This window comes from Rhinoraja longicauda, chromosome 11, assembly GCF_053455715.1.
Source record: "Rhinoraja longicauda isolate Sanriku21f chromosome 11, sRhiLon1.1, whole genome shotgun sequence".
NCBI classification, from domain to species: domain Eukaryota; kingdom Metazoa; phylum Chordata; class Chondrichthyes; order Rajiformes; family Arhynchobatidae; genus Rhinoraja; species Rhinoraja longicauda.
This window is the reverse complement of record NC_135963.1, coordinates 52,885,325-52,903,320: the sequence shown is the minus strand read 5'-3', so window position 1 is coordinate 52,903,320 and position 17,996 is coordinate 52,885,325. Positions and strand designations below refer to the sequence as shown.

General features: G+C 47.2%; 1 protein-coding gene across 2 annotated transcripts in view; it reads left to right on the top strand.

Moving 5' to 3' along the window:
• The window catches only part of LOC144597929 (complement factor H-like), a 53,282-nt gene continuing 35,286 nt past the window's right edge, over positions 1-17,996 (top strand). For both annotated transcript variants that reach the window (XM_078407743.1, XM_078407744.1), the window contains exons 1-4: positions 1-148; positions 7,543-7,719; positions 12,601-12,706; positions 15,332-15,408. In XM_078407743.1, coding sequence (XP_078263869.1) covers positions 67-148; positions 7,543-7,719; positions 12,601-12,706; positions 15,332-15,408 — 442 coding nt within the window. In that variant the 5' untranslated portion in view covers positions 1-66. The remainder of the gene's footprint in view (positions 149-7,542; positions 7,720-12,600; positions 12,707-15,331; positions 15,409-17,996) is intronic.

Genomic DNA, 17,996 nt, shown 5'->3' with positions numbered 1-17,996 from the left:
GTTTGTTTCAGTCTGTCTTTCATTAGTGCACCACAAGGCTACAGTTATTAAAGTTCCAGTGAGGTGATGACCAAAATGGAGCTGGCCCGTGTTGTAATTCTCCTGGGCATACTTGACAGTTTTATTACTCTTTCCCTCAGTTCAACTGGTGAGTACGTCCAATATTTTATCATTGTTGACGAAGAAATAAGTACTCAGGAGGGTTGCTGCCTCACAGTGCCAGAGAACCGGGTTCGATCCTGACCATGGGTACTGTCTGTACGGAGTTTGTGCCTTTTTCCCCATGACCTGTGTGGGTTTTCTCCGGGTGCTCCGGTTTTCTCCCACACTCCAAAGATGTACGGGTTTGTAGATTAATTGCCTTTGGAAAAAAAAATGTAAATTGTCGCTCGTGTGTAGGGTAGTGCTAGTGTACAGGGTGATCGCTGATCGCCGTGGACTCGGTGGGCTCAGGGGCCTGTTTCCACGCTGTATCTCTAAAGTCTAAAGTCTAAATGTATCCACGTATATGCCAACTTGCTTTGTATAAATTGTGCAGGCACTTGCAATTTCTGTTCATCACAATGCCGACACTTCATTGATTTCTCTCTTCACATATTTTAAATTCAGTTGGAATAATTGAGTATATTGTGTTGAGGATATATGTGGTCAATAAAAGACATTCACTCGCGCGTCAGGGGTTCATCTTTAGGCGAAAAGGTTATAGCATGGAGAAAAATATATACGTTTTAAAACTAGGATTTGCTAGGTCTAGCACATCAGTTTTTTGCTCGGTTTCAATTACTAAGTGCTAGAGGAACTCAGCAGGGTCAGGCAGCATCGGTGGAGGGTATGGATATACCAAGTTTCAGATCAGGACTCTTCATATCATATCATATCATATATATACAGCCGGAAACAGGCCTTTTCGGCCCACCAAGTCCGTGCCGCCCAGTGATCCCCGTACATTAACACTATCCTACACCCACTAGGGACAATTTTTACATTCACCCAGCCAATTAACCTACATACCTGTACGTCTTTGGAGTGTGGGAGGAAACCGAAGATCTCGGAGAAAACCCACGCAGGTCACGGGGAGAACGTACAAACTCCTTACAGTGCAGTACCCGTAGTCAGGATCGAACCTGAGTCTCCGGTGCTGCATTCGCTGTAAAGCAGCAACTCTACCGCTGCGCTACCGTGCCGCCCTACTCTTCTTCAAGAAGACACAAAAGTTGTCTGACCATTTCCATCCACAGATGCTGAGTTCCCACCAACACTATATGGTCATTTTGCTTGATTCCAGGGTCTCTGGACCCCAGATATGAAAGTGAGCTTCCCACTTTTTAATGATCTGAACACTTAATAGTACTAAGAGGGTTGTATTCATCGGCTCCAATGCACCATTTCAGCAAAATCTCCTACAAATCTATAAGTGACGATAATTTTAAATTGGACATTGTCTTTGTAAGGTACTTTTGTGGTGTGCTGAGGTTTAATATATTCCTTTATTCATCCCACACCGGGGAATGCTCTACAAAAATCCAAGCTTTAAATGTAGTCAGGGGTGGCCAGCAAGTGTTGTGAAAAGCAGGTGTGAAATAATGTACGAAAGAGAAAAGCATTTTAAGAGCGATGTTGTTCGGGCGGCACAGTGGCTCAGCGCCGGAGAAGCTGCCTTACAGCGCCTGAGAACCGGGTTCGATCCTGACTACGGGTGCTGTCTGTAAGGAGTTTGTGCATTCTACCCGTGACTGTAGGAGCAAAGAGGTCCTTCTGCAATTGTACAGGGCCCTAGTGAGACCGCACCTGGAGTACTGTGTGCAGTTTTGGTCTCCAAATTTGAGGAAGGATATTCTTGCTATTGAGGGCATGCAGCGTAGGTTTACTAGGTTAATTCCCGGAATGGCGGGACTGTCATATGTTGAAAGACTGGAGCGACTAGGCTTGTATACACTGGAATTTAGAAGGATGAGAGGAGATCTTATCGAAACGTATAAGATTATTAAAGGGTTGGACACGTTAGAGGCAGGAAACATGTTCTCAATGTTGGGGGAGTCCGGAACAAGGGGCCACAGTTTAAGAATAAGGGGTAGGCCATTTAGAACTGGATGAGGAAAACTTTTTCAGTCAGAGAGTTGTGAATCTGTGGAATTCTCTGCCTCAGAAGGGAGTGGAGGCCAATTCTCTGAATGCATTCAAGAGAGAGCTAGATAGAGCTCTTAAGGATAGCGGAGTCAGGGGGTATGGGGAGAAGGCAGGAACGGGGTACTGATTGAGAATGATCAGCCATGATCACATTGAATGGCGGTGCTGGCTCGAAGGGCCGAATGGCCTCCTCCTGCACCTATTGTCTATTGTCTGTGAGGTTTGTCCAGGTGCTCTAGTTTCCTCCCACACCGTAAAGACGTACAGGTTTAATTGGCTTTGGTAAAATTGTAAATTGTCCCAAGTGTATACGATAGAGTAGTGTGCGGGAAGATCATTGGTTGGCATGGATTTGATGGGCCGAGGGGCCTGCTTCCACGCTGTATCTCTAAAGCCTTAAGGAAATTACACGAGGTGAGAGGAATATTCTTGAAACAACACTACCATTAGGAACAAGATATAATTTACAGACTACCCTCTGAGTGAAAAGGTTGCCCCTGAGGTCCCTCTTAAATCTCGCCCCTCTCAGCTTACACGTATGCCCTCAAGCTTTAGAATCCTCTCTCCCTGGAAAAAAGACTCTCGAGGGAGAGAGTGAAACAAGCTGGTAGCTGGCGAAAGGGTGACCGATGGTCAGCGTGGACTCGGTGGGCCTGTTTCCACGCTGTGTCTTTCAATTCAATCAAAAAATGAGGGGTTAATCTAAAGGATGGCACTTAGAGATAGAGCTCTTAATGATAGCGGAGTCAGGGGGTATGGGGAGAAGGCAGGAACGGGGTACTGATTGAGAATGATCAGCCACGATCACATTGAATGGCGGTGCTGGCTCGAAGGGCCGAATGGCCTACTCCTGCACCTATTGTCTATTGCCTGTTGTTTATAATACGATCAGACAATATAAGACCTACAGGAGAGCAGCAAACCAATGATTAAGAGGCTTGTTTTGATTTCCAGCTCTGCTCTACCATTACTGTATATAGTTTTAGCTCGAATGAGTGAGAAGTGGTTGATATTTGGCGATACATTTGGATAAATAGGAAAGCTTAGATGAGTGGCTGGAAGTTGTAAATAGTGTCTTGTACAGCAACTCCATCTGCTGGATAAATGGAGCATAGAGCAGTAGGCCACAGAAACAGGCCCTTCAGCCCACATTGTTGGTGCTGAACCTAATTTTAGTTTAGTTTAGTTTAGAGATGTAGCGAGGAAAGCCCACCAAGTCCGTGCTGACCAGCGGTCACCCAGTACACTAGCACTATCCTACACACTCAGGGACAATTTTCAATATTAACCAAAGCCAATTAACCTACAAACCTGTACGTCTTTGGAGTGTGGGAGGAAACCAGAGCTCCTGAGGAAAACCCAGGCGGTCATGGTCAGAATATACAAACTCCGTACAGACAGCACTTGTGGTTCAGGATCAAGCCCGGGTCTCTGGCGATGTAAGGCAGCATCTCTCCCACTGCACCACAATACCGCCAAGATAATGCCAAGATAACAGAGCACTGCAGGTGCTGTTTTCGTACACAAAAGGACAGAAAGAGCTGGAGTAACTCAGCAGGTCAGGTGGCATCTCTGGACAACGTGGGATCGGCGACATTTTGAGTCGAGATCCTTCTTCAGACATTGTGGAGGGCGGAGAAGAAAGCTGGAAAAGGGGGAGAGGCAGAACAAAGCCAGGCCGGTAATAGGTAAACACAGGCGAGGATGAATTTTCTGACAGGTAGATGGCCGGAACAAAAGCCAGAGATAAGAATAATAGGTGTGAGACAGACTTGAAGAGTTGCGGATTGTGAAGCCAGGAGGAGGAAAGTGTCGGGGGTGGGGGAGAGCGGTGTGGGGAGGGGGTGGATGGGATAAATAGGTGGGAGTCCAGTTGGGGCCCCGCAGAGAGAAGCGGGGGGGGGGGGGGGGGGGGGTAAGAAAGGGTGAGGTGTGGGGAAGAAAAGGGGTTAGCTAGAGGTTACCTAGAATTGGAGCATTCAACGTTCATACCGTTGGGCTGTAAGTTTCCCAAGCAGAAAGTGAGGAGCTGCCCCTCCAGATTGCGGGTGGCGTCACTGTAGCAATGGAGGAGGCCCAGGACAGAAAGGTCAGTGTGGGAAGGGGAAGGGGCGTCAACTCTCGTCTGCCTGCACATGATCCATATCGCTCCATTGCCTGTCTATCCGTGTGCCTATCTAAAAGCTTCTTAAACGCCGCAATCAAACCTGCCACTACCACAGCCCTGGCAGAGCGTTCCAGGCACCCACCGCCCATGTGTCAAAAACATGCCCTGCGCATCTCTTTTAAGCTGTTCCCCCACCCCTACCCCCCCCCCCCTCTCACTTTAAAGCTGTGCCCTGTAGTCTTTGACATTTGCACCCTGGGAAAGATGTTCTAACCGTCTACCTCTCATCACTTTATACTAAATTTTAAACAGCATTCACATCAATTAAGAAGTACTTGAGAATCAAAGAAATGCTGGAAGTCTAAATTAAATATTAAGACAACGGCGCTTTGGGGCAGTGGTGGAGGTGCTGCCTCACAGCGCCAGAGACCCGGGTTCCATCCTGACCACGGATGCCGCCTGTACGGAGTTTATACATTCTTCCTGCGACCGCATGGGTTTTCTCCGGGATCTCTGGTTTCCTCCCACACTCCATAGAAAAACAGGTTTTGTAGGTTAATTGGCCAGGCGTCGGACACTGCTAGTATGGTGTGATTGCCGGTTGCCATGGACTCGGTGGGCTGAAGTGCCTGTTTCCACACTGTATCTCTAAAGTCCAAAGTCTAAACAAAGGCTGGTATTATCTATCTGGCAGCCCAGTCTGCTCCTGCAGGAAGAGAAACACTTATAGACAATAGACAATAGGTGCAGGAGGAGGCCATTCGTCCCTTCGTGCCAGCACCGCCATTCAATGTGATCATGGCTGATCACTTGTCACCATTTCAGGTAATGGACCTTCTGTTGAGAGGTCATTGTCTTGAGATGTTGATTAGTGCTTCTCTTTCCAATGAAGCAGACTGAACAGCTGAGAATTTCAATCTCTTCGTGTTTTTTATTAAAGAAGAATGAGGAGGAGATAAGACTTTTCTTTGCCTTCCATCACAGTGAGGGTGTGCCTGGAGCAATCACTGTGATGGCTGTTTGTGTTAAAATTGTAATTGTGTGTCTTGTGTTCTTTATTGTCTACTGCCGGACCCTGACATGAGAGGACGCTGGCGCTATTTGTTCGCCGCTTCTCCGTCAGGACAGTTCGTCTGTTTGTTTTTATGTCATGACTGTTTTTGTAAAGCGTCTTTGAGCATTTGAAAAGCGCTATATAAAATAAATGTTTATTAATATTATTATTATTATAGAAGAACTATATCTGAGCCGACTAAACATTTAAAACAGGCGACGCAGCATGAAACCTACGCAAAATGTCCTGGTCTGTGCATGCCGAGGATGAAGCAATCAGATGTTCCATGAGATGTCAGGAATAGTGCCATGTGACACTTGCATATAGACTCAGTGAGCTGTTCTGCACATGCTGTACCACCGGGCGATTGTGCTAATGTATGGTGAAGCAGGCCCTTCGGCCCACCGAGTCTGTGCCGACCAGCAGTCACCCTGTACACTAGCACGATCCTACACATGAGGGACAATTTGCAATTTTACAGAAGCCAATTGACCTACAAACGTGCATGTCTTTGGAGTGCAGGAGGAAACGAGAGCACCCGGAGAAAATGCACGAGATCATGGGGAGAACGTACAAACTCCATACTGATAGAAACGGGCGGCACGGTGGCGCAGCGGTAGAGTTGCTGCCTTACAGCGACTCAGGTTCGATCCTGACTACGGGCGCCGTCTGTACGGAGTTTGTACGTTCTCCCCGTGACCTGCGTGGGTTTTCTCAGAGATCTTCGGTTTCCTCCCACACTCCAAAGACATACAGGTATGTAGGTTAATTGACTGGGTAAAATGTAAAAATTGTCCCTAGTGTGTGTAGGATAGTGTTAATGTGCGGGGTTCGCTGGGCGGCGCGGACTCGGTGGGCCGAAGGGCCTGTTTCCGCGCTGTACCTCTACATCTAAAAAATCCAAACCGTAGTCAGGATTACACCTGGGACTCCAGCACTGTAAGGCAGCAACTCTACCGCTGCACCACAGTGCCACTGTGCTGCCCTGCCAGTTTTACCCATGGAAGTCAGGCCAGGGGTGGTGCATGTTTGGAATATATTGGGGTAGACTTTTTACAAAGAGAATGGTTGATGTCTGGAACTTGCTGCCAGAGGAAGTGAAGGAATTCGAAACAAGACTACACTCAGAAGGTATTCAGGCAGGCTCCCTCAATGCATGGAAGGGGAAAAAAAGACACAGAGTGCTGGGGTAACTCAGCGGGTCAGGCAGCATCTCTGCAGAACATGGATAAGTGACGTTTCACAGAGTGCTGGAGTAACTCAGCGGGTCAGGCGGCATCTCTGCAGAACATGGATAAGTGACGTTTCACAGAGTGCTGGAGTAACTCACTGGGTCAGGCAGCATCTCTCGAGGACATGGATAGGTGACGTTTCGGGTTGGGACCCTTCTTCAGGCTGATTGTAGCAGGCAGGAGGAAGCAGTAGAAAAGGTAGGGACTGGTCAAAACCTGGCAAGTGATCGATGGATACAGGTGAGGAGGAACATATGTGTGGACAAAGACTAGAGATTGAAAGGAGATAAAAGGATGACAAACCTACACGCAAAGGTAGACACAAAGTGCTGGAGTAGCTCAGCGTGTCAGGCAGCTTCTCTGACGACATTGAGGCATTGGAATTGGTGGGATCCAAGCAAGACTGGAGCATCATAGTATCAAACCCAATGATCTTTTAGAATTACACAAAGTGCTGGAGTAACTCAGCAGGTCAGGAAGCATCGCTGGAGAAAAAGGATGGGTGATGCTTCAGGTCAGGAGCCTACCTCAGACTGATTGTATGATGGGGGTGGGGGGGTGGGAAGAGAACTGAAAGGCAGGCAGGGGCAGGACAAGGACTAAGGGGTCATTTGCGGATACAGGCGAGGGATTTTCTTGATAGGCAGATGATTGGCCAAAGGCCAGTGATGAAGAAAGAGGGTGTGTCTTTCTTTCCCCCCACCCCTGACCCAAAACGTCACCCATCCTTTTTCAACAGAGCGGCTGCCTGACCCGCTGAGTTACTCCTGTGCGTTGTGTCTTATCCTAGGTATAAACAGGCACCTGCAGTTCCTTGTTCCTAGATCTTTTAGAATTGTTTGAGATGACTAAAAATATTTAGCTATAGACAATAGACAATAGACAATAGGTGCAGGAGTAGGCCATTCAGCCCTTCGAGCCAGCACCGCCATTCAATGCGATCATGGCTATTACCCAGTCAATTCTATATCGGCTTTCGAAAATCTGCCATAGTGTTGAACTTGTCTCTTCTCTTACAACAGATTGCGGCTCGCCTAAACACGTTGAAAATTCTACGCCTATACTTGAAACCAGGAGTGATACTTATCCCCTTGGCACAGAGATAACGTACCGCTGTAATGTAGGGTATGTGGGATTCGTACGCTATTGGTGTAGAAGTGGAAGATGGCAGGAAGAAGTATCAAGTGCTAAATGTAGATGTAAGTGTGTCTACAGTAATTGCCTTAAGAGTCAGAGAGCGTGGAAACAGGCCCTTTGGCCCAACTTGTCCGTCCTGACCAACATGCCTCATCTACATTAGTCACACCTATCGGTATTTGGCTCATACCCCTCCAAACCTTTCCTAGTCACGTACCTGTCCAAATGTCTTTTAAATGTTGTGATTGTACCTGCTTCAACTGGCAGCATGTTCCATATACCCACCATCCTCCGTGTGAAAACATTGTCCCCAAGGTTCCTATTAAATCTTTCCCTTCTCGCCTTAAACCTATATCCCTTGGTTCTTGATTCCCATAATACTCCGTGTAAAAGCGCCATACAGTCGTACAGCGTAGAAACAGGCCCTTTGGCCCAACTTACCCAAGCCGACCAATATGCTCCATCTACACTAGTCCCACTGCCTGCATTTGGCCCTTATCCCTCTGAACCTATCCTATCCATGTACCTGTCTAAATGTTTCTTAAACAATGCAATAGTACCTGTCCCAACTAACTCCTCCGGCAGCTTGTTCCATACACCCACCACCGCTGGTGTAAAACTGTTACCCCACTGTTTCTTATTAAATCTTTCCCCATCATCTTAAACTTGTCTCCTGGTTCTTGATTCCGCTGCTCTGGGTAAAAGACACTGTGCATTCACCCTTTCTATTCCCCTCATGATATTATACACAACTACAAGATCACCCCTCAGCCTCCTGCGCTCCGAGGAATAGAGTCCTAGCCTGCCCAACCTCTCCCTGTAGCTCAGGCCCTCGAGGTCTGGCAACATCCTTTCTTTCTTTCTTTCTTTCTATCATTTTATTTCGTACATGTTAAAAGACATCAATTAAAAAACAAAATAAACAAAAAAACAGAAGAAATACAAAGAATTTCATCCATTACTTAACGTCTTTACATGTGCGAAAAGGAGTAGGAAGAAGTGTGAACTTATTTAATCCTACCCCCATTCCCTAATCAATATTTATCGTACTATCTATACAGAATACAGAGAATACAGAGCTTTATTTGTCATTCGGTACCGAGGTACTGAACAAAATTACATTGCAGTCACACACACAAAAAAAAAAAAGAACACAAGACACATGACCCCAACACAAACATCCATCACAGTGACTCCAAACACCCCTTCACTGTGATGGAGGCAACAAAACTTCCACTCTCTTCCCCATGCCCACGGACAGACAGCTCGACCCCGACCGACCCGCATAGTCCCCGCGGCCGAGCCGCACAGGGCGCTGAAAAGTCCCGCGGCCAAGCCGGGCGATGCTAAGTCCCGCGGCCGAGCTGGGCGCTGCTAAGTCCCACGGCCGAGCCGCGCCGGGTGATGTTAGGTCCCGCGGCCGAGTCGCACCAGCGATGTAAAGTCCCGCGGCCGAGCCGCACCGGGCGATGTTAGGTCCCGCGGCCGAGCCGCACCAGCGATGTAAAGTCCCGTGGCCGAGCCATACCGTGCGCTGAACGGTCCCGCGGCCGCGCCGGGCGATGTTAGGTTCCGCGGCCGAGCCGCCCCAGCGATGTAAAGTCCCGCGGCCTAGCCGCACCGGGCGATGTTAGGCCCCGCGGCCGAGCCGCACCAGCGGTGTAAAGTCCAGCGGCCGAGCCGCACCGGGCGATGGAAGGCCCCGCGGGCGATGGAAGGCCCGCGGCCGAGCCGTACCCCGCGCCGTGAGGAAGAGACCTAAAAAGGAAAGGTTTCCCCCACCACCCCGACCCCACCCCCCCACACATACACAGCCAAAAAACAAAAACAAAAACCATCCCAACACCGACACACAACAAAAAAAAGGAAAAAAGACGAACAGACTGCCAGCGAGCCGCAGCCGTTAGGCGCCGCCACACGTGAGAAGTGTGGCGGCGCCTGTGTGGCGGCGCTATAATAACTAATATCTAAAATACATGTATAACTACATATATACTCACTCACTCCTACAATCATATGAATATACCTATTTACACAATAATGTCTATATTAACTACATCTGATATATATACATACATTAGACCACCATACTTGGCAAGCAAATCTCATAAATCTTCTCTGCACCTTTTCCAGCTTGACATCTTTCCGATAACACGGTGACTAAAACTGAACAGAAATTGACTTTACTTCATTATTCCACTTAAAAATAACCTTTGAATACAACAGGCATAATACAATTTTAGGAGACACAGCTTGTACGTTCGGCCTCACAGTGAGTGACCTCATGGGTTTTCTCCAGGGTGCGCCAGTTTCCTCCCACTTCCAAAGACGTGCATGTTTGTAGGTTAATTGGCCTTTGTATATTGTCCATTGTGTGTAGGATAGAACTAGCGTACGGGGTGATTATTACGGTCAGCACGGACTTGGCGGGCCGAAGGGCCTGTTTCTACGCTGTATCTCTAACGTAATATAAATGAAACAAGATGCTGGACAATGTTACATGGTGCAATGCATTTTCAGGTAGTTTGCTTGAGCAACTAACTGTAAGGTGATACTTGGAAACTTGGAAATAGTAAAGACCCTTGATCCTATGAATAAGCTCGACATTTAATGAGATCACAGCCAATCCAAATGCAACCTCAACTCTGGATATTTTTAAAGTGGAGATTGACATCCGTACTAGCCAAGAATCTGTCAAGGGTTATGGGGAGAAGGGAGAAGAATGGGAAAGATAGATCAGCCATAAATGAATGGTGGAGTAGACTTGATGGGCCGAATGATCTGATCCTATGGTTTATGAACTCTGAACTCTCTGCTTCCCCCCCCCCCCCAAAATGTCATCCCTTGCTTGCCAAGTATTTATCTACCTCTGACTTTAAAGTTTTTTTTAAATCAAAAAATACTTTATTCAAGAAATAAATATCGACAAACCATGTTCCTTCCAAAACTCCATCCGAAACTCCAAAACTCGGAAGCTATACACTCATTCAATACATACATTCTATTCACCAATTACATAAAAGTACCCCCCACCCTTGCCACTCATGTGGCCCACTGGTGTGGAATCCCTTCCCTTATTTGGAGGGGTGTCTCCACCACACCCTGCCCCCCATGTCCAGCAGCGGAAGGACCCTAGACTGTGGTCCTCCCCCACAGAGCCTTGGCGTTGGCTGCACCGAGCTTCAGTGCGTCCCTCAGCACGTACTCCTGCAGTCTGCAGCGGGCCAGTCGGCAACATTCCCCCACGGACAGCTCCCTCCGCTGGGAGGTCAACAAAGCTCGGGCAGACCAAAGAGCGTCTTTCACCGAGTTGATGACCTTCCAGCAGCACTCGATGTCAGTCTCTGAATGCGTCCCTGGGAACAGTCCGTAAATCAGAGTCCTCTGAGACGGAGCTGTTCGGAATAAATCGTGACAGGGACCCTTGCAAACCTCTCCAGACTCTCTTTGCAAATCCACAGTCTGCGAAGAGGTGGGCCACCGTCTCCTCTCCATAGCAGCCGTCCCACAGTCCTTTGGAAAAAAGAGCGTTCCAAAGACTAAAAGAAAAATGACACCTCAGCTCAATCGTAAATGATATACTCCTTACTTTTAAGCCAGGGCTACCTGTTCTAGAGTATCCTATTAGGATAATCAGCCTCTCCACAACCATCCACTCAAGACCCTTTATGCTCTTTGTGTTTCGATTCAATCCCCTTTTGGAAAAGCAGCCATTATAATCAAAGACTTGATTGTACTCAAGTACAGTAGAATTTGATTGGGCAGCACACAAACAACGCGTTCGACTGTAACTACACATTACAATAATAAGCCAATAGGTAAAGATCCAGTAATGACGAGCCTATATTTCTTTTTAACCAGTCATAGAACACAGAACAGTACAGCATGGGAACAGGCCCTTCGGCCCACAATGTCTGTACCGAACGTGATGCCATGTTAAATTAATCTCCTCTGCCTGCACATGATCCTTATCCCTTCATATCTATATGCCTATCTAAAAGACTCTTAAACGCCACTATCATATTTGCCACCACCACCACCACCATGGGCAGTGCATTCTAAGCACTCACCGCACTCTGTTAAAAAAAAAAAGATGTACCCTTCATATTTTGTCCTCTCACTTTAAAACGTTGCCCTCTCGTCTTGCACATTTCCATGAAGGGAAATAGGTTCTGACTGTCTACCATATCTACGTCTCTCATAATTTTATATACTTCTAACAGGTCTCCCCTCAGCCACTGATGTGCCAGAGAAAACAATCCAAGTTTGTCCAACCTGTCCTTATAGCTAATACCCTCTAATCCAGGCAGTGTTCTAGTACACTTCTTCTGCACCCTCTCCAAAGCCTTCACGCCTTTACGATAATGGGGCAACCAGAACTGCACTGGGTAGTCTAAATGCGGCCTAACCAAAGTCCTATAGTACTGCAACATGCCTTTCCTACACAATGCCCTGACTGTTGAACTTTGCCTACTTTACGCTTCCTTTACCATTCTATCTTCTTGTGTTGCCACATTCAGGGAAGTATGGACTTGAAGGCAGTTGTGGCAGAAACTATAGGAGCATTGAAAAGACACTCAGACAGTTGCCTAGATAGGAAAGGTTTAGAGGGATATGGGTCAAACATGGGCAAATGGGACTAGATGGGGCATCTGAGGGGGCATGGGCAGATTGGTTCCATGCTCTATGACATTATCAGGGAAGTGAAAGCTATGGAAAACTGGCTCAGAAGAAGCTGTTGAGGTGTGAGACAAATCAACCATAATCTTACAGAATAAGAGCCATGCTTCAGAAGTGGGGGAAGCCATCTTATGTCCTTTAGTAACTGCAATGTTGAGAAATGCAAGATATTAGCTCATAAATGGTAAACCCTATTAATTATTCTTAACCGATAAGACTATCAACTAATGTTCACTCTTTCTTGAACCCAATGTCAACATCAGTGAAGTCTTGTGGAAGTCCTGGAGATATTTTACATGGATCTTTCCATCTGGTACGAGGTGTTGATCTGGTCTTTGGGTCACGCATTGAATACGAATGTGCTGAGGGGTAAGGATTATATTTCAATAATCCAATTTTATTGCTTACAAGGAGATGGAATAAGATAAACATGACAGCTCGTAATCTCTCTCATCATTTTGTAACGTATCCTGATCAAATAATATAATATTGGCCATTCTGTAAACCAGCTTAATTTTTCAAACAGCATGTTCATCCCATTTCTTTTGTACATTTTAGTCAATCAAAAATAATTGTTATTAACTATATTACTTAACAGTGCTCTGTCCACATCACAATTCTGAGTCTTCCCACGTGAAAATAGCTGATGTAAATATTTGTCAGAACACTGCTGTGTAAAATAAATTAAAAGCAAAATTAATGCTGATGTTTACATAGTGGGTCTTTATATATATATATATATATATATATATATTATTGTCTTTATAATTCATTCTGGAATATTCAATTTTATATCATGCTTTTTGAAAGGAAGATTTACTAACTATAATTTCTATTCCAGGAATAAACTTGAAATGGAGACACAAGAAATTGCAACGACTGGAATCTTGAGCAAAAGGCAAAATGCTAGAGAAACTCAGTGGGTCAGGTAGCATATTTAGAGTGAACTGGACCAAGTGGACCCCTTTGGGCCCAAACCTGTATTGGTGCAGCACCCTCTCCTTCCTCCCCCTCCCCCTCCCCTCCCCCTCCCCTCCCCCTCCCCCTTCCCCCTCCCCCTCCCCTCCTCTCCCCCTCCCCTCCTCTCCCCCTCCCCTCCTCCCTTCTCCCCTCCCCTCCTCTCCCCTTCTCCCCTCCTCTCCCCTCCTCCCTCCTCCCCTCTCCCCCCCTCCCCTCCTCCCCTCCCCTCCTCCCCCTCCTCCCCTCCTCCCCCTCCTCCCCCTCCCCCCCCTCCCCCCACTCCCTCCCTAGGAGATAGATTTAAACTTTAAAATGTGAATAACTTTAAATATATAACCGATTTCATAGAAAATTCTTCCATTAGCACCAAAGGGACGACGGTGAGTAAGGTGGGCCTAAAATTGTCGTGCTTTGGCTGTAGTTCAGGAACAAACAAACAAACAAGAGTTTTAGTATATAGATGGAAAGTGGACAGATGATGTCTGAAGAAGGGTCCTGACCCAAAACATCAATTCTCCATTTCCTCTATTGAGTTCCTCCAGCACTTTGCATTTTCCTCAATAAACCTTAAATGTGTTCTTGAAAAAGGCATATATATTTTGTGGTAAACTATCTTCTGTTTTTGCAAACCCTTCAGTAAAGTTTTCTTTTACGCCTCTGATCTCTTATTGTCTATGTTTGCGTTTGATGTTTCTACCCAGAGCATTGACCTTCAGCAGAGACACATCCTGGAATGGAGAATATGCTATAAAAAAAAAGTTTGTTGCCATCTATGTTCGTTCGATGTAGTGTTGGTGGTGTGATGGTGAGTCTTCTCCGTGGATTGTCACCTTGTCGTGGTGGAGAAGCTTGTGTGGTCCTGAGATCCTGAGAGTGATGCCGTCTGGAGCTACGCTCCTGGTAGGGTCACCCATGGCGGTAAGGCCGAGGGAGGGGGGGGGGAAGTCCCTGACAATGAGCAATCGAACCAAGACCTCAACGGTGGAACAGGCGGTGGATGATGGTTGACTTTAGTGGAGCGTCACAACGGATGGGAAGGCGGATGAAGGCTGCAGCAGAAAAGGGTTCCCGTTCTCCATGCCACTGGATCCTGACCCAGATGTGTCAAGGACCGTGTGGTGGCTGTCTGTGCACCAGTCTCCCCACGTTAAACATAGTCACGCACAGGCGTCCTAAAAGGACAGTCATACTCTCTCCGAGTGACCGCCGATGATGAGTGGTGAGTGTGGCTGCCCTGGAGGCAGTTGTTCCTGGTAGAATCCCGGCCATCGCAATGTAAAGAATTGGGAGGCACAGTGCCACAGCGCCAGAGACCCGGGTTCGATCCTGACCTTGGGTGCTGTCTGTGTGTGGAGTTCTCACGTTCTCCCTGCGACCCGCATGGGTTTCCTCCGGGTGCTCCGGTTTCTTCCCATATCTCAAAGGTGTGTCGTTTGTGCGTCCAGTTCAACCTGCTCAACCTCTCCCCGTAACTCATGCTTTCAATTCCTGGCAACATCCATGTAAATATTCACTGTACACCTTTCCAGCTTAATGGCATCTTCCCTGTAGCAGGGCGACCAAAACTGAACGCAACACTACAAGTGCAGTTCCACCAATGTACACGTTTGTGGTAAGTTTAATTTTTACCCACCTCTGCTCATTGTGGGGCAGCATCTGTGGAGGGTATGGATGGATGACCATTCAGGTCGGGACCCTTCTTCAGACTCGAATTGTCCCGGCCCGAAACGTCGACGGTCCATTCCCTCCACGGATGCTGCCTGACCTGCCGAGTTCCTCCAGCACCTTGTGTTTTGTTCCAGATCCCAACGTCTGCAGTTCCTTGTGTCTCCATTGCTTGTTGTTACTTCTCAAAATGATAAATTCTGCAGAAAATGAGTGAGATGATTTCTAAGTCATGGTGACTTTGTGTTGTAAGCTGAATCGGGCAGCCGAATTGTGACCTTTCTGTACTTCTTTCCAGTGGTTCCATCAGGTCCCATCCACCGTTTAAAAATGAAATATACTCACAATTCATATTCTGTGCTTTTTAAGATATCAGCTGGTGGGCAGACGAAATTACAGCAACTGTGAAGTCTCTGGCTGGAGTGGGATTGTTCCTTTTTGTGAAGGTAAAAGAAAGAAAATAAAAAATTAACTTTGTCACCAAGGTTCAATGATACTTCATTGTCACCTGTACCTAGGAACAGTAAAACTATTTTGTTCCTGCACGCAATTCAGTCAAACTTTACTAAACACAGGCACAATTATACCTAAGCACAAGAGTGTAAGAATAGTAGATTACACCGAGTCAGTAAACAAGAGTTGCCACCTTTTCGGCGCCATCTTGTATCCTTCGTTTCAAAGTTTTATAGATACAAAGTCGTAACTTGGCCACGAAGGCCCGTTGTCCAGACGGCTGCTCTGGGTCAGAGTTGCAGGGGTCGGCCTGGCCAGGCGACGTTGTCAGCGTCCTCCACCGCCGAACCGTGCCGCTGCAGGCCACGGTCGATCCGCATGCCGGCCCGTCCTCTGTGGGGCCGGAATCCAAGTGGTGCCCAGTCCATGCGACTCACCCAGCTGCTGCAGGGACTCCAGCAGCCCACTCCTTAGTTACGTGAGATCATACAACTGAAAGGAAGTAGGAACCCAGAGGCTCTTTCTCAGAGCACGCATCGAATCATTGCGGAGTGGAGTATGAGCATTCCGTTGTCAAATAATCCCACTGTTGACGTTGGACTGGGTGTGTTCAGTGATAAATCACGCAAAGGGGGAATAGATCGGGTAAATGCGCAGAGTGCTTGACAAAAATTGCAGTTTTCCCTCGGTCGGTTGGGCAGATGGCCTGAGGAATGGATTATGGAATTTAATACAGAGAAATGCGAGGCTCTCAATACATTGCGGAAGTCTAAAAAGGGCAGGACCAACACAGTGAATGGCAGGGCTCGGGGGGTTGCGGGGCAGAGGGATCAAGGGGTGCAGGTGCATAGTCCCTTGAAGGTGGTGTCACAGGTAGATAGTAGTGGAGCAGATCATGAGAGGAATAGATCGCGTAAATGAACAGTCTTCGTAATCATGTGTACAGTAGTCTTTGTGCTGACTGCTGAGCGCACAATAAAAAAGCATTTGACGGTACCTTTTGACTGTGCCAAAAGCCTTTTTGACCATCCTATCTACCTGCGACACCACCTTCAACGAACCATCTAAACTAAACTAAACCCAGACACCTTGGCTCAGCTCGTGCTCTGTGCCCAGAGACTCTGGAGAGAACCTCAATATTGTCTCCTCAATACCCTTTGGTGATCTGTGAGGATAAATCGACCGCATCAGTGTTCTCTCTCAGGCCAATGCCCCGGCAGTGAGATTCTAATTCTTCTCGGCCAGCTATGCTGGACGATCCACTGTACCATTATCACTCAAAGTGCTGAAGGTGCATTTGGTATGATGCTCAGGACCGCAGTGACACAGAGCAGGGAAACAGATCCTGCAACCCAACTTGTCCATGCTAACTGAGATACCATCGAAGCCGGTCCTCGGCATGGTCGGCAAGCTCGGGTTGGGCATTAATTGTTCTAGTCTGTTTGTTAGTTTATCATTTTATTAGTTATTTCTCAGGTTGTTCAGGTACAAAAGATGTTGTACATTGATTCCCGGAATGGCGGGACTGTCATATGTTGAAAGACTGGAACGACTAGGCTTGTATACACTGGAATTTAGACGCGTGAGAGGAGATCTTATCGAAACGTATAAGATTATTAAGGGGTTGGACACGTTAGAGGCAGGAAACATGTTCCCAATGTTGGGGGAGTCCAGAACAAGGGGCCACAGTTTAAGAATAAGGGGTAGACCATTTAGAACTGAGATGAGGAAAAGCTTTTTCAGTCAGAGAGTTGTGAATCTGTGGAATTCTCTGCCTCAGAAGGCAGTGGAGGCCAATTCTCTGAATGCATTCAAGAGAGAGCTAGATAGAGCTCTTAAGGATAGCGAAGTCAGGGGGTATGGGGAGAAGGCGGGAACGAGGTACTGATTGAGAATGATCAGCCATGATCACATTGAATGGCGGTGCTGGCTCGAAGGGCCGAATGGCCTCCTCCTGCACCTATTGTCTATTGTATCTCTTGTATATTGAGGAAGGCACAGTGGCACACCAGCAGAGTTGTTGACTTACAGCACCTGAGACCCGGTTTGAGACAGTCATAGAGTGATACAGCCTGGAAACAGGCCCTTCAGCACATCCTGCCCACATCGGCCAACATGTCCCAGCTACACTAGTCCCACCTGCCCGCGTTTGGCCCATATCCCTCTAAACCTGCTCTATCCATGTACTTGTCTAACTGTTTCTCAAACGTTGGGATAGTCCCAGCCTCAACTACCTCCTCTGGCAGCTTGTTCCATACACCCACCACCCTTTTTGTGAAAAAGTTACCCCTCAGATTCCTATTAAATCTTTTCCCCTTCACCTTAAACCTATGTCTTCTGGTCCTAGATTCACAAACTCTGGACAAGAGACTCTGTGCATCTACCCGATCTATTCCGCTCATGATTTTATACACCTCTATAAGATCACCCCTCATCCTCCTGCACTCCAAGGAATAGAGACCCAGCCCTCTCAACCTCTCCCTATAGCTCACTCCCTCTAGTCCTGGCAACATCCTCGTAAATCTTCTCTATACCCCCCATGTAGGAAGGAACTGCAGATGCTGGTTTAAACTGAAGATAG